The 13,289-nt window shown below is 53.8% G+C and overlaps 3 protein-coding genes across 3 annotated transcripts; 1 reads left to right on the top strand and 2 right to left on the bottom strand.

The window, feature by feature from the left end:
- Positions 1-495: 495 nt before the first annotated feature.
- PG994_011510 (alpha/beta-hydrolase) lies at positions 496-2,694 on the top strand (the record flags this gene model as incomplete). The annotated part of the gene is made up of 6 exons (XM_066862919.1): positions 496-702; positions 802-984; positions 1,061-1,379; positions 1,454-1,482; positions 1,548-1,971; positions 2,072-2,694. 6 exons carry the CDS (start codon positions 496-498, stop codon positions 2,692-2,694), a joined length of 1,785 nt encoding a protein of 594 aa, XP_066712029.1.
- A 123-nt stretch (positions 2,695-2,817) lies between these two features.
- PG994_011509 (uncharacterized protein) lies at positions 2,818-5,580 on the bottom strand (the record flags this gene model as incomplete). The annotated part of the gene is made up of 1 exon (XM_066862918.1): positions 2,818-5,580. The coding sequence occupies one exon, from the start codon at positions 5,578-5,580 to the stop codon at positions 2,818-2,820; it is 2,763 nt and encodes a 920-aa protein (XP_066712028.1).
- A 1,896-nt stretch (positions 5,581-7,476) lies between these two features.
- PG994_011508 (cutinase G-box binding protein) lies at positions 7,477-9,382 on the bottom strand (the record flags this gene model as incomplete). The annotated part of the gene is made up of 2 exons (XM_066862917.1): positions 7,477-8,573; positions 8,836-9,382. The coding sequence occupies 2 exons, from the start codon at positions 9,380-9,382 to the stop codon at positions 7,477-7,479; spliced, it is 1,644 nt and encodes a 547-aa protein (XP_066712027.1).
- Positions 9,383-13,289: the final 3,907 nt, after the last annotated feature.

Here is a 13,289-nt window from a genome sequence, read left to right as displayed (position 1 = left end):
CAAACATTGGCCGATCTTGGAACTGCCCTGTTTAGAAACGGGTAACAGTCGAAACACGTTAACTGGATCTGACCATCTCGATTCCCGAGTCAGTGCGGCTTGATTCGTCAATTCCCTTCTTCCTCACTCGTATTTACCATATATACCGATTTATTCACTCCCCTAACTCATAACTAACTTTTTGGTCCTCCAGCGCCAAGTTTCAAGGCCGTCTCACTCTTCTGCAGCAGAGCGAGTATATACACCGAACGTAGGTTATAGTCCTTGAATCAGTACGATTTTGAGTCAGCCATTCAGGCTATTTCTATTTAAACCGACACCAAGACACTTGATTGGCCCGGTGGCACTCTATCTATCCGCCTAGTGGCTAACAGTCTATATATGCTTACAGGCTGGCATTATCAACTACACTGCACGCAGCTTCAGCATTTTATTCTTCGTCTTTGTCTATGCATGGAGTCCAGTTGACGAGCAAAGTTGTGAGTCTGCGGCGGCATGGGCGAACTCGCCGGAGTGGAAAATGGGAGTGACGGAACCCTGAACAAGGTGAGGCGAGGTTTCCGCAGATGGCACGCCTACGTCCTTGCCGCCGTTCTAGCCGTAGTCGTCATTGTACTCGCGGCTGTGCTTGTTCCCGTGCTGCTACACGCGAGGGACGAGAGGGACGAAAAGGACGAGAGGACACGAGAGGAGCAGCAGAAGGTGAGTGGAACGAAGTGCTCCCAAAAAGGAGACTGCCCTTCCTAGAAATAGCATATATGTACCACCAAGACCATCACGCTGATTTACAATCTGTTTTAGACCCCGTCCGACATTAGCAAAGCACGCGTCAACCTAGGTTATGCACAATACCAAGGCTCGCATCTCCCCAATGGAGTTAATCAGTTCCTCGGGATGCGCTTTGCAGCACCCCCGACAGGGGATCTGCGCTGGAAGGCCCCTGAAGAGCCTCGAGTGCAAGCAGGGGACCAGCCCGCCGACACGGTTAGTTGTGTGTCCTTGGGTATCAACGGCCCACCAGGTTATCTGTAGTAGATATGCTGACCGGTGGTATATACAGTTTGGCAAAATATGTCTGGGGATATCGCAGCTGCTCCCCAACGACTTCCAAGGGGAGGATTGCCTGTTTGCCAACATATGGGCGCCGTCTAATGCAACAACAGACTCCAAGCTGCCGGTTTGGCTGTTCATCCAGGGGGGCGGGTATACCGTCAACGCAAATGCTAATTGGAACGGGTCCGAGGTCGTGCAGAGGTCTGGAGGCAACGTCATCCTCGTCAATTTCAACTACAGAGTCGGCTTGTGGGGGTTTCTGGCCGGTGAACAAGTGCGAGCCGATGGAGATCTCAACGCGGGGTTGTTGGATCAGCGCATGATGAGTGAGTCGCCAAGGAGCCAGTCCTCTCGGCCCCGTTTGCTCGATACGGCTACTGACACAAATATTTGCCTGCAGTGAAATGGGTCAAGAAACACGTGGAACAGGTAGGTTCCCATTCCTGTTCTCGCTTCATCTAAACACGAAGTTTTTTATTCTGACTGCACAATAGTTTGGCGGCGACCCAGACCATGTCATTATCCACGGCGGCTCGGCTGGTGCGGGCTCAGTCGCCCTTCACCTTATCGCCAATGGTGGCGTCGACGAGCATCTATTCCACGGCGGGATAGGGGAGTCTCTATTCTTCCCCTCGCAGCCGTACGTATCGGAGCTGGAATGGCAGTTCTCCAGGGTTCTGAACGAGACGAGGTGCCAGGGCGCGACCAGCCCGATGAAGTGCTTGCGAGGCAAAGACGAAAAGACCTTGCAAGCAGCCAACGCCCCGTCTCCTTTCCCGGGACGGACGGACATACCGCTACCGCTCTTCTACTGGACGCCCTGCATCGATGGACAGCTGCTTCAAGATCGACCCTATAAAATGTTCGCGGATGGCAAGTTCATCCACGTGCCCATCATGTTTGGGAACGACAATGATGGTTAGTCTTTGTCCCTTACACCACACTTCTTATGTTTCCTCTATCTATATACCTTCGCTCTCAAGATATTTTATTCCAACCACTGACATCATGCGACCAGAGGGGACTGTGTTCGCTCCCAACACGGGGTCACCCGAGGAGATCCAGACGTTCCTCCAGAACAACTACCGCTTCCTGGAGGACGAAGAAGCCAAGAACATAACGGGGCTCTACCCGCTCATGAAAGAAGCCCTGCCGAACCACAACCCCTGGTTCTCGTCGGCGCAGATGGCCTACGGCGAGACCACCTTCATCTGTCCCGCAGTCCACGTCCTCAGCGCCTACCACGCGCAGCAGGACAACGCGTTCTCGGTCGGTGTGTGGGGCTACCGCTACAACGTCGCCGACGCCGTCAACGCCGCGCTGGGCATCGGCGTGCCGCACCTCTTCGAGTCCTTCGCCATCTTCGGACCCGACAACGTCCCCGGGGCCCCCGAGAGCTACTACACGTACAACGCGCCCATGGTGCCGCTCGTCATGGACTACTGGATCTCCTTTGTGCGCGCGCTGGACCCCAACCCGTTCCGGAGCCCCGCCGCGCCTGCGTGGGAGCAGTGGGGCGCCGGCAAGCGCCGCCTGCTGCTCGAGACAGGCAAGACCGCCATGGAGAGCACGCCGCAGGAACAACGCGCGAGGTGTGATGCGTGGAGAGAGCTGGCCCCGGTCATGCGGCAGAAACGATAACACAGTCAAGGATTTGGCGAGTAATCATAGAGAATAGACACAGGCGAGATACATCAGTAATTTTATTGAGACCGTAGTAGTATGGAACTATTTCATCGCTATATAACTTGGTTTTTCGAGTCCTTATTCCATGATATTTGTACTATAATGGCTCTGGAATAATGCCACGATTGATAAACGGGCACCTCGCGCATTCCACAGACTATAGCAGGGTATGACTGCTGATGCGCTCGACGAGGAGGCAGTACCTGCCACTTCTGAGAAGGACGACGATACATGGGAAGCATCGATGTACGCCAAGTAAGGACGGGCAGCAGGCGGTACCGAGCCCGGTTCTTGTGGAGGGGAGGGAGACAAATCCTCCCTAGGTAAGCCGAGCACCTTCTCCAAAGCTGCGATGACCTCAGCAGAGATGGCATCAATCTCCGGGCCAAACGTCAGAGACGACGATGGTAGTACATCATCCGCGTTTCCCCCCTCGAGTGAAAGCGCCGCGGTAGTGTGTACGTATATCTCCCCTCCCGTGGGAGACCGGACTACGACATGATGGAGCTCTAGACGGCGACCATCGTTGCGCCCTGCAGTAGTTGCAAAGGTGTGGACAGAGCTAGAACCTACCTTGGCCAGGCCCACATGAGCATGCCATTCGACGCCCGCGGCCCGCGGCAGTTCGTCCACCTCGGCTGCAAACATGAAAGGTATGTACCGCCTTCGCGACTGTACAATGCCTCCGACCCCGTCACTGTCGGCTTCGGAAGCTAGTTGAACGCTGGCAAGCACGTCCCAGTCGGGAAGGCTAGGTGAAGCGGCGTCGTCATCCCCACCGGTCAGGGACATGTACTGCGGGTTGAACTTGCGATCCCAAAGATCGGGGCCAGTCTCGTCGTCATCTTCTTCCGAGGCCTCCGCAGCAAGCCCCCAGAGATGAGCCGCATCCCAGATATGGGCAGCTAAGTTCGTCTTGCGCTTCATGTCTGCTGACGATGAGGCCCTGGGGAAGTACGCCACAGCACTTGTCCACCATTGGACTTGCATCTCGGTTCCGATGCGCCAGAGGTGCTGAAGTGCCAAGGTAATTTGCAGGTCCGTGGTATCATTAGACGTGTCGTCAGATGCAGGGAGCACCATCGAGGCTGGAACGAGTGGAATTTGGCCCGCGATAGTCGTCACCTTCATTGCGCCATTGTCGGCATGTGATGACCCCGATGGCGGGCCCCCCAGCGGGAAAGCGATGGCCTGGCTGTAAGGCCCGATATTGGCAGGCGCCCAGTAAGATCTGGACTGGACATGTAGTCCTTGCCTGTCATCCTGGCCCAAACAAGGTTGGACCGTCAGATAGATAGCTATGTCTGACCCCTGGGGTAGGCAGTCACCACTAGCAATAGTGACCCGCGCAGGCGGGTTGGGCTCCCTAAACAGCGCGCCGTAAAGCTTGTTGATTAGGGGGAAGTCTGACATGTGTCTGAGCACGATGATGGTGTTCGTGATGGCAGAAGCCGAGAGCGACTGATCACGAAGTCGTTGATGAACGGCATCCACCAGTTCACTCGTCTGGTTCTCAATACTGCGTTCTTGGCTACGACCGAGGCACCATTGCTCAGGAAGCTTTGAAGCCACAAACCCTGATGACTGAGGTAGAGGCGCCAGCGGCACCTCTTGAAACCCACCACTTGCCTGTTCATCGATGTGCAGCGCTTGAAGGATATCCTCGAACCTATTATCAAGGAGTGCAGGGGTACGGACAATAGATTCCCCTGCGGTTTGCTCATCAGACGATTGCCCCTGTGGCTTCATCTCCACACATGCTTTACGAATGCTGAGCCAAAGACTGCCGCCTCCCTCCCGGACGAGTCTTCTATCATCGTCTTTCACGACAATGCGCCCCTTGAAAAGAGCCGACGGGCCGTCAACGACAAGGGTCTCAAACTCGCCCCCTTCGCCGAGTACAGATCCACGCCCACCGCCACCGAACTTCCTTAAAACGCGCTTGACGCGCTGGATACTTCTCTCACTCGCCACATTCTCCCACAGGAAATCCTCGTCTAGTCCAGCGCTCGCCACCTTGACTATGCGTGCCTCCAGCCCCGCGGACTCCATCTCGCGGAGCAGCTGTGCGTCATCTGGTAGACCGAGGCGGTGCAATGACGAAGGGTCGTGACTGCGTGGGGTTTCCTCAGCCGAGGCTAGCGGCGCCGGCAATACGGGATACTGCCACAGATAGCCGAGTGGAATAAGACCAAGTCGCAGGGCCACAGACTCAACGCGTGTCCTCTGGTATGTAGAAAGAATCGCGCCAGTGCAGACAGCATTGGCCTCTGGATGAGCCGTGATTACAGAAAGCAACAGGGGAATAAGCGACTCGGTCTCGTCTTCGCCACGGTTGCGCTTCTCGTCCACTACAACGGCGCCCGAGTCAGATGTGGGCAGACCGTCGAGACTATCTAGCTTGGGGGAAGGGGTGGATGATGACAGGGCAGGGTCCTGGTAGCTGATGCCATGGTCTAGAGTAGTGCCAGTGATGGCTCGGCGGAACAGCGGCAAGCCGGTGGCCGTGGCGTACAGTGGCACGACCTGGTGTCCGACAGTCTGGTACATAAAACTGTTCAGATCCGTCTCGTCGGGACCCTGGCTGTCAGGATTGCTGCTGAAGCCATGCCCGGTGTCCGTACTTAAAGCCAGGCGCGCCGGGGCGTCGGCTATGGACCGCTCAGTGGCACCTGGATCGCTGGCCGGCGTGGTAGCGCTGACATGGGGGTGGTCTGGTGGGTGTAGATTTGCGAGGGCTACGACGCGGTGGCCATTGGCCAGGCAGTGCAGGATGGAGAAGAAGCTATCCTTCCCACCGGATACCAGGGCGATGACGCTCAGGGGTCCGTCCACCGCCATGATCCCGGGCAGTGGAAAGTAGCACAAAAGTCGTCGTGGTAGGAGAGGCCCTAGTCGGAGGTTAAGCTGTCAGCATCTGAAACCCCAAAGGCGGGGGTTTGTTTGTTTAAGTCGAGGGTTTACGAGTCATGGCACACCTTTGGACTCAAGTTTATTGACGTGTTTCGTGCTTTCGTGACTGGCCCCTCTTTCGATGAGGGGAAAACAAGAGGGTTATCCCGCGCGCAGCCCGCGTAATGCGTAGATCCGTCTGATCTTCGTGAAAGATTGGCGTTGATGCGAGTTATTGCTTGCGTCCGGCGTTTTCTTGTTTAGCTTCAATGGTAGATAAGTTTGAAGCCGGGTATTCGTTGCTTAGCAGATGTACTTTTGCTCAGTAGGTACAGGTAGACAGGTAGACAGCTGAGAGACTCGCATGACGTGCCCATCTACGGAGTATTAGGACCGTAACCACCATATCATAGGTCTTTCGCTGCATGTCGCGATGGATGGGGATGCTGTCCTCAGAGTATGATGTCTAAAAGCCAGCAAATATTGGAAGCCGTGTGTGTAACACCCCATCTCGAATCTGGGTCCGAATCTGGAGAAAACAAGCCCGTCGTCGCCTGCTTGCTTATCTGGGCTCACGGGGGCTTATTCATATTGGGGCCATGGAGACGGCCTACCTATTCCATTCCATTGGGAAATCCGGTGTTTCGAGTAGCCGAAGGTCCGGAGCTAAATTGAAAAGTTACCGATTAACCTGCCATCTGTTTATAGGTAGAGATTGACTCGGATCTGGCAGATACCGCTTTGGGAGGGGACACTTACTCGTACACACGCTAGACTAGGTGTCAAATAAAAGCCAACACTTCTCATGTAAACCACTCACTCTTGGATTACTCACTAGCAAGTAGTAGTAGTAGTAGTAGTAGTAGTAGTAGTAGTAAAAGTAAGTAGGCAGATAAGATGTAAGCAAATAGTGCCCACTGTAGTCGAACCGTTGCACTGGGACCTACGGAGTATGAAAGAAAGCAGCGAGCATTGGACTACTTACTTACTGACCACATTACATGTAGATATGCAGGCACCTACGCTAGACTAGGTTGGTGGGTAAGACGCTTCACGACACATGCATGTCACGACGTAGCAGGATTTGAACAAGGTGGTTTTGGCAGCGGCAGACGGTTTAGATTTTTCCTATTTGTACAGACTTGCAGAGAGCTTTCTTTGTGACCTGCACACTTCCTTGAAGGCAATCGCAGCAAAGGAAGTCGTGAAAAAAAGTAAATAGTTTAATCCACCACCAAAGGCGAGAAAACTGCTCTTGCGAGCTGCATCCCCCCTTGCCGAAGGAGGTTTCCTATGCATGTGGCGAGGGCGGCTGTCCAGCCCCGCCTGCTTGCAGCCATTACAACGAGCGTAACGAACGGAAAGCCGCCAGCAAAAATTCGTGGAAAAAAGACCAAATATGCGCAAGCAGTGCCTCGTCTCCGGCACGCAAACAATTCGCAAAAGTGTGTATCATGTCGCCAGTATACGCCGCAAATCCCCCATTTTGTTTCCCTCGCGAGTCGCCCCTAGACTGCTGTGTTCGTGTTCCTCTCTCCCTCGAGAAGTGATGAAGGCCGTGAGGTGGTTATGAAAGTCTTGTGTGAAAGTTGATACAAGAAGGCAAGTTGATGCTGCAAAATCAGATGTAACTTTTTCGATCCTCTAGGTAAGATGCCGTCGTTCCTGGTTGGGCAACGTGTGGTTCGGGAACCATCCGTCTGTATGACCCTAAGACCGATCCGCGTAAGATTAGCGGGGGTGGTCGAGAGATGAATAAGTCGTTGAGTGTCATGTCGGGCATATGCCATAAATCGCGGATTGTTGGCATGTGTAAATTCTTATACAGCTGAAATGCGTCAAGCCTCAGTCGGAGCGCTTGCGCTTCTTCTTGTCAAGGCTTTCACTAGGCGACTCCTCTCCAGAGAGATCACTGCCGCTGCCCGAGATGTCGGCGGCCACCTGGAAGAGGACCTTGCCGAAACTGTGGTAGTCCGCTTCGCTGTGACCCATCATCTCCAGGCTCGTGTCGCCATCCTCAATAAGGTTCATGACAATGGCGCCGCTGCCGTGGGTGCGTGAATGCTGGGCGAGGTTGTCGCTTCGGGAGAACTTCTTGCCACATTCGTGGCACTCGAAGGGCTTGTCCTGGGTGTGCAGCGACCGATAGTGTCTCTTCAGGTGTTCCTGGCGCCGGAATCGACGGTTGCACAGCTCGCACACGAACGTCTTGGAGGGATCCTCGGTCAGAGACTGCTTGCGACCACGACGGGTGGGCGGGGCGGGGAGGGTGGTGGTTGCGGAGGCCTGGCCAGCGTCAGAGCTCGCGGCGGTGGCATTGTTGTTGCTGGTCTGGTTGCCATCGTGGCTGCCAGACGACTGCTGGCCCGATTGGCCAGCATCCGAGGAGCTGGCGGCGATGTTCATGGCGGGTGAAGTGGTGCGAGAATCCTTCTTGGAGGTCCTCTGCTTCTTGGCTGAGTGGAAATCCTCCGATTCGGGTGAGAGGCTGGTCTCGGTCAAGAAGGAATCGTCGCCCAATGAAAAGGTGGTTGAGCACGTGGCAGAACGCGATCGCTTGACTTCCGAGGAACCGCCAAGGTTGACGAGTCCGTTGACAAAATCTTCCTCCGACTCCAAATCCGACAGGTCGTCGAAGGTGGGCAGACCGTGATGGATTTGGGGTTCAAACTCAAAAGTATCTGAGGTAGGCTTCACAAGGCTGTCACCCCTGAACTCGTCCAATGCAGCAGGGGCGGAAAACTCCTGGGCCAAGCTGACACCACCGACAGTCAAGTTTCGGGGGTCGATGCTGAAGTCGACGTCTTGCTCTGATGAATCCGAGGACGCGTAGGGGGGAGGAGATGGGGATAGGGAAGGGCACGAGGTCGTAGAAACGAGGTCGCTGATGACCGACGAATTAAGCGAGATGTTCCTGATGGGTTGGGCGGATTGCAGGTAAACTGAGGGAAAAAGGTCCCAAAGTTAGCTCAAGTCAATTTCCTGGCGATGGGGGCCCCGCAGGCCAGACAGAACAATCAATTGGATTTGCAGGGGAAGGGCTCGGCAGGTACACTCCCCAAAATCGACCGATTCTTGTTCCCACCGACTACACACACATACATCTCAATCCAATTTTGATGCATCTGCCAATCCCACCGCTCCCGCAAATTAAAGAGAATATTGAAACAAACAAAACAGTAATGAATAAGAAAAACCACTAACCTGGTGTCAACGGGGGAGAACCGCAGCTGGCCCAATCGAGACCCTCAATCGTCTCGGGAAGGGTGTCAATCTCAGGCTTCGCGTTCTCGTAGCCATCCAGACCCGAGAACATGGGGTTGAGCGGTGTAGCCAGCATGTCACCGCCGCCGGGGCTGCCCATGTTGCTTCCCGACGATGACAGCGGCGGAGTAGCCGGGTAGTACATACCATCTCCCTCGCACATCAATTCCGTCTCGAGCATCAGCTTGGCCGCATGTCCCGGCAGGTACATGGACGGCTTCTGAGGGGCCGAACGTGGTGAGGCGGCCGGGGTCATGTTGGATGTGACTGGCTTGAACACTGGCGTCGGTGCCGAAGGCTGCGAGCATGAGGAGTTGGGTCTCGAGTAGATGGGTGTTGAGGGCAGTGTCGGCACTACTGGGTACATCTGCATCTGTTGTTGAACCCCGGGGTGCTGGCTGAAGTGACCGTGCTGGCGGTTCTCTGCGGTCATGTCGGGGGTGTAGTAGAAGAACGGTGTAGGTCCCATCACCTGTGAGGCCATCATGTTGGGATCCATTTCTGTCCTGTGGCACACATATATCAGCTCCTACTGGTCCTCCAAACAAAGCCTCCAGGTTCACCAACCTGTCTTGATATCTGGCTGGTTGTTTCTGGTTCGTGTCCAATATATAGTTCTGTAAAGTCCGGCGGGGTTCTCTCTCTCTGGTTTATCAATTAAGTATGATTTGGTGTAGTAGTATGCAGCTTTGATCGAGTGGGCGAGTGGCCTGATGATGGTGGCTCGGTTCCTGGTTGGAAGGAATGGACGGCAGGCTTGAAGTTGATATCCAAGACTGTCTATAAGCTATCGAGTCGAGTGACTGTGTTGTTGGTGTTGTACATATGGCTGGCCTCTCGGGGCTCTTGTCTAGATTATATGATATACCTGGGTAGGTAGTAGGAAGAGAACGAGGCGGAGGGGTATATAGCAGAGGGGCAGCTGATAGTATATCAAATGAAGGGAAGGAAACTCGAGTGAACTCGGAAGGTTTCCAGAAAGTCAAGTCACAAGAAGAAACGCAGAAGCCGAGAGATTATGAAGGAAAAGTCCGCGATCTGTCGATCATATGCTGGGTACCATAAATGAGCGTGTCGAAGGGAGACCTTGGAGGATAATGTAGTAGACAAGAGGGCAAAGACAGATCAACGCCATTAAAACCGTTGATAGGCACAGACTGGATGGCATGACCCAGCCGGCACCCACACATCTGTGTCTCACTTACAAGCTGGGAACCACTGACAGCCTGCCTCTACAAGGGCCCTCCAAAGCGACCTAGACTAGTGATCATGGTGGAACCCAAGATGGGCGGGTGTAAAGAGACGCTAAGCCACCCAAGAGAGGCAATGCTATTCCTGGCACCCGACGAGCCTGTCCAGAGCCAGAGGAGCCAGAGGAGCCAGAGCCAGACAGACACCAGAGCCAGAGCAGGCAGGACTGGTCGGGCTTAGTGCGAGGGTGTAGGTTAGGTTAGGTTGCATTGGAGCGCTACATGGGTCCCAGGTAGGCATGTACCGCCCATCAGACGATACTTTGGCTCGTCGTGTGTTGTTGTGTCTGCGGTCTGGGTCTGGTGGGACCCCTCTCTTAGTCTGGAGGGGCCGTACTATACTTTCGTACTATACTTTCGTACTATACTATTCGCATGTACTCTGGCCAGGACTCGGAAGGGCCCTCCTTGGCCGTGCTGTCTTGTCTTAGTATTCCACCCTCCCTCCAACCTCGACCACGACACGCACGACACGACATGCATGCAGGTGTGTACATAAGTAATATAACCCACCTACACGACCATTTGTGCAGGATAACAACATTAGTGTGCCTGCAGCTGGGCCTGTTTAGGATAGCCAGCCCATTCCACCTGGGGCAGGTAGCCTGCCAATCCTCCCAATAACGCGCCCGTGCTATCGTGTTGACGAGTCGTCGTAATGGGATGGGACGGACGGCCACCCCTGCTGCATCACTAAGGTGCCCGTCCATACATAGTACATGGTAGAGGAAGGGACGGTGAGAATGTGGCGGCATAAAGATATGATAGGCCAGACTTGTGCCGACCGTCCTCGCGACTAACAAACAGCCTGTGCAAGTCGGCTACATTACTGGTTGGCGTCCAGAGGAATGCAGGTACGGTGCGCCGGCGGCGTTCCGTTTCAAATGTATGTACGGGCAGATTCCTTTCCCTTCACATCTTCCCTCTGATCTGAAGTGTGATGCTTGCTACCATTGGACGGGGACTCCCTCGCCGGTACGGGCTTGTTTCTAGCGATTGGCAGTCAATTCCAATGTGACCATGGAGAGACACCGCCGGGAACGCGAAACAGTGGGCGATCTCTTCTCATGCGCTGGCTGGCACAAGAAGAGAGGGCGCCTCTAACGAATTGCCCTAAAGCATGACATGTTGCTGGGTAGGTGGACCCTGTCCTGTCATGGTTAATGCATCCGATGGCTGCTGCTAAATCAGTCGGGAGATATCAGACGAGGAAGTCGAAAAGGCAAAAATAATATCAGATAAAATAAGGATATAGCATATGCTACTACTGCATAGGGATGTATGTAATAATATCGCGCCGCAAGCCAGATGGCTGATTATGCGCAGATGGTTCGGGAGTAAACCGACGGGACTGGACTGGACTGGACTGGACCGCCTGCCGAGCGGAAACATATGACCGCCAGAGAGCGGGTGGGTAGCACGTAGGAAGGCCCGGAAGTGATGTGCAATAGGCATCTGGGCATGTAATTGGGCGTGCCGCCCGATGGGTGACTACAGTACTCGATAGGGCAAAATGACGCCGTCGCTGATTGGAGTCTGGAAAAAGGCTGCTGCAGAGTCCTACTTTGGATGAATCTTATGCTGATAGGATGGGGTTTTTTTTCTATTGTTGGCTATGGGTTGGTTGCATCGTCAGTCAGCCCACACCTGATGAAATATGCCCTGCATGCCGGCGCATGCAAGCACTCTACTACTGGATGTGCTACCTGCCGTCCTTCCCAGGCACACGAGCACTGAGCACACAAAAGTGCTATTCTCATTCACGCCATTGTCAGCGGACACAGCGAGAAGTTGCATCACAGACTTCAGCCGTCACGCCCAGTTGCCGGAACTATTCTGGGCACTATTACTTTTAGAAACTCTCTCTGTGATGGCTGTCAGAAACTGGCATCGCGGGCGCAAAGACGAGTAATTGGAGGATGTCGCCTTTGGTGCCACTAGCGAGCCAACGAGCTTACGGGGATTGGGGATCCCGAACCAAAAGCCACCTCGTAGCTTAGCTACTGGCTCACTTGGGACGTGTCAGAGAATTTCATCCTAGATAGTGGCTTTTTGAGATCAAACGAAGCCTTTTTAATCTGACATGATATCGCGAAGTGCCGGTTTTGGCTTCGGCAAAGTATGCGAAAAAGTGGCAGGTGGCTTTCTTACTCCAGACAACTATCCAGAGGCTAGAGCCCAGGAGGCTGCGCTACAGTACCGTCAGGACGGAAAAGCATCGTTTTTTTTTCCCCCTCAACGCCACCATTCTTCATCAATGTCCAACAAAGGCCTCCCTCCCTTGGTGCTTCAGGCTGTAGGGTAGAATCAAATGAATCATCAGGTCAGTAGTCCTTACCGGCCTAGATTGCACCCGAAAGGCAATAATGATGTCTAACCCTTCTATTCCATCGGCCATTGCGGGCAGCAGGCTCTCATATATGGTTGCACAGCCTACAAATACGAGATTGTGTACGATCTTGCCGACAGCTACACAATCTCGGGCTCATTGTCGAGCACACTGCACGATACGATGTAGCCAAGTCTGTACCTACATTGGCGATACGTCATCTCCAGGTGAGGCGCTGTCGAATTCACAATTACTCGGTGTTCGCCATACTATCATTATAGCTATGCTCGGGGTTCTATAACAAAAATAGCCTATCAATGGCGATGCGCATTACTCACGTCTCCCTGTTAATCTCAAACCATCCTATTACTGCACGATTCGACTGCTTTATGCATAAGGACACGGGATCTTTGATACGAGGGCCAGTGATGTAAATGAAACAATCCTCCATTTGCTATAGTATGCATAGTGATATCACCTAATCAATATAGACTTTCAGGCTCGTTTTGCCGAATTGCCCACCTCGTTTCGTATCTAAAGTGGTACATTACGTTACCGTATTCTTTGTGCATCCGGCATTATTTTCCCATAGTGCCCTTGTGCCTTGTTTGCCTCTCTGGTTGGCTCGTCACTTACACACAGGCATCCCAGCAGCCACTTATCCAGACCTAATGTATTGGTGTACAAATCTTGGTCAACATCTTGGCCCCCACCGGGAATGGAGTTCTCTTGTAACGCCACCGACGAATGATGAACGCGTGCTTTCATGCAAGCCCTTTGGCACAAGTCCGATGCCACGGTGCTGGCAATTTTGG

This window comes from Apiospora phragmitis (assembly GCF_038363925.1).
Source record: "Apiospora phragmitis strain CBS 135458 chromosome Unknown utg000010l:1.0-9815664.0:1.0-9183399.0, whole genome shotgun sequence".
Lineage (NCBI taxonomy): Eukaryota > Fungi > Ascomycota > Sordariomycetes > Amphisphaeriales > Apiosporaceae > Apiospora > Apiospora phragmitis.
Note: the sequence above shows the minus strand (reverse complement) of the source record. Positions and strands in the feature narration are given on the sequence as shown.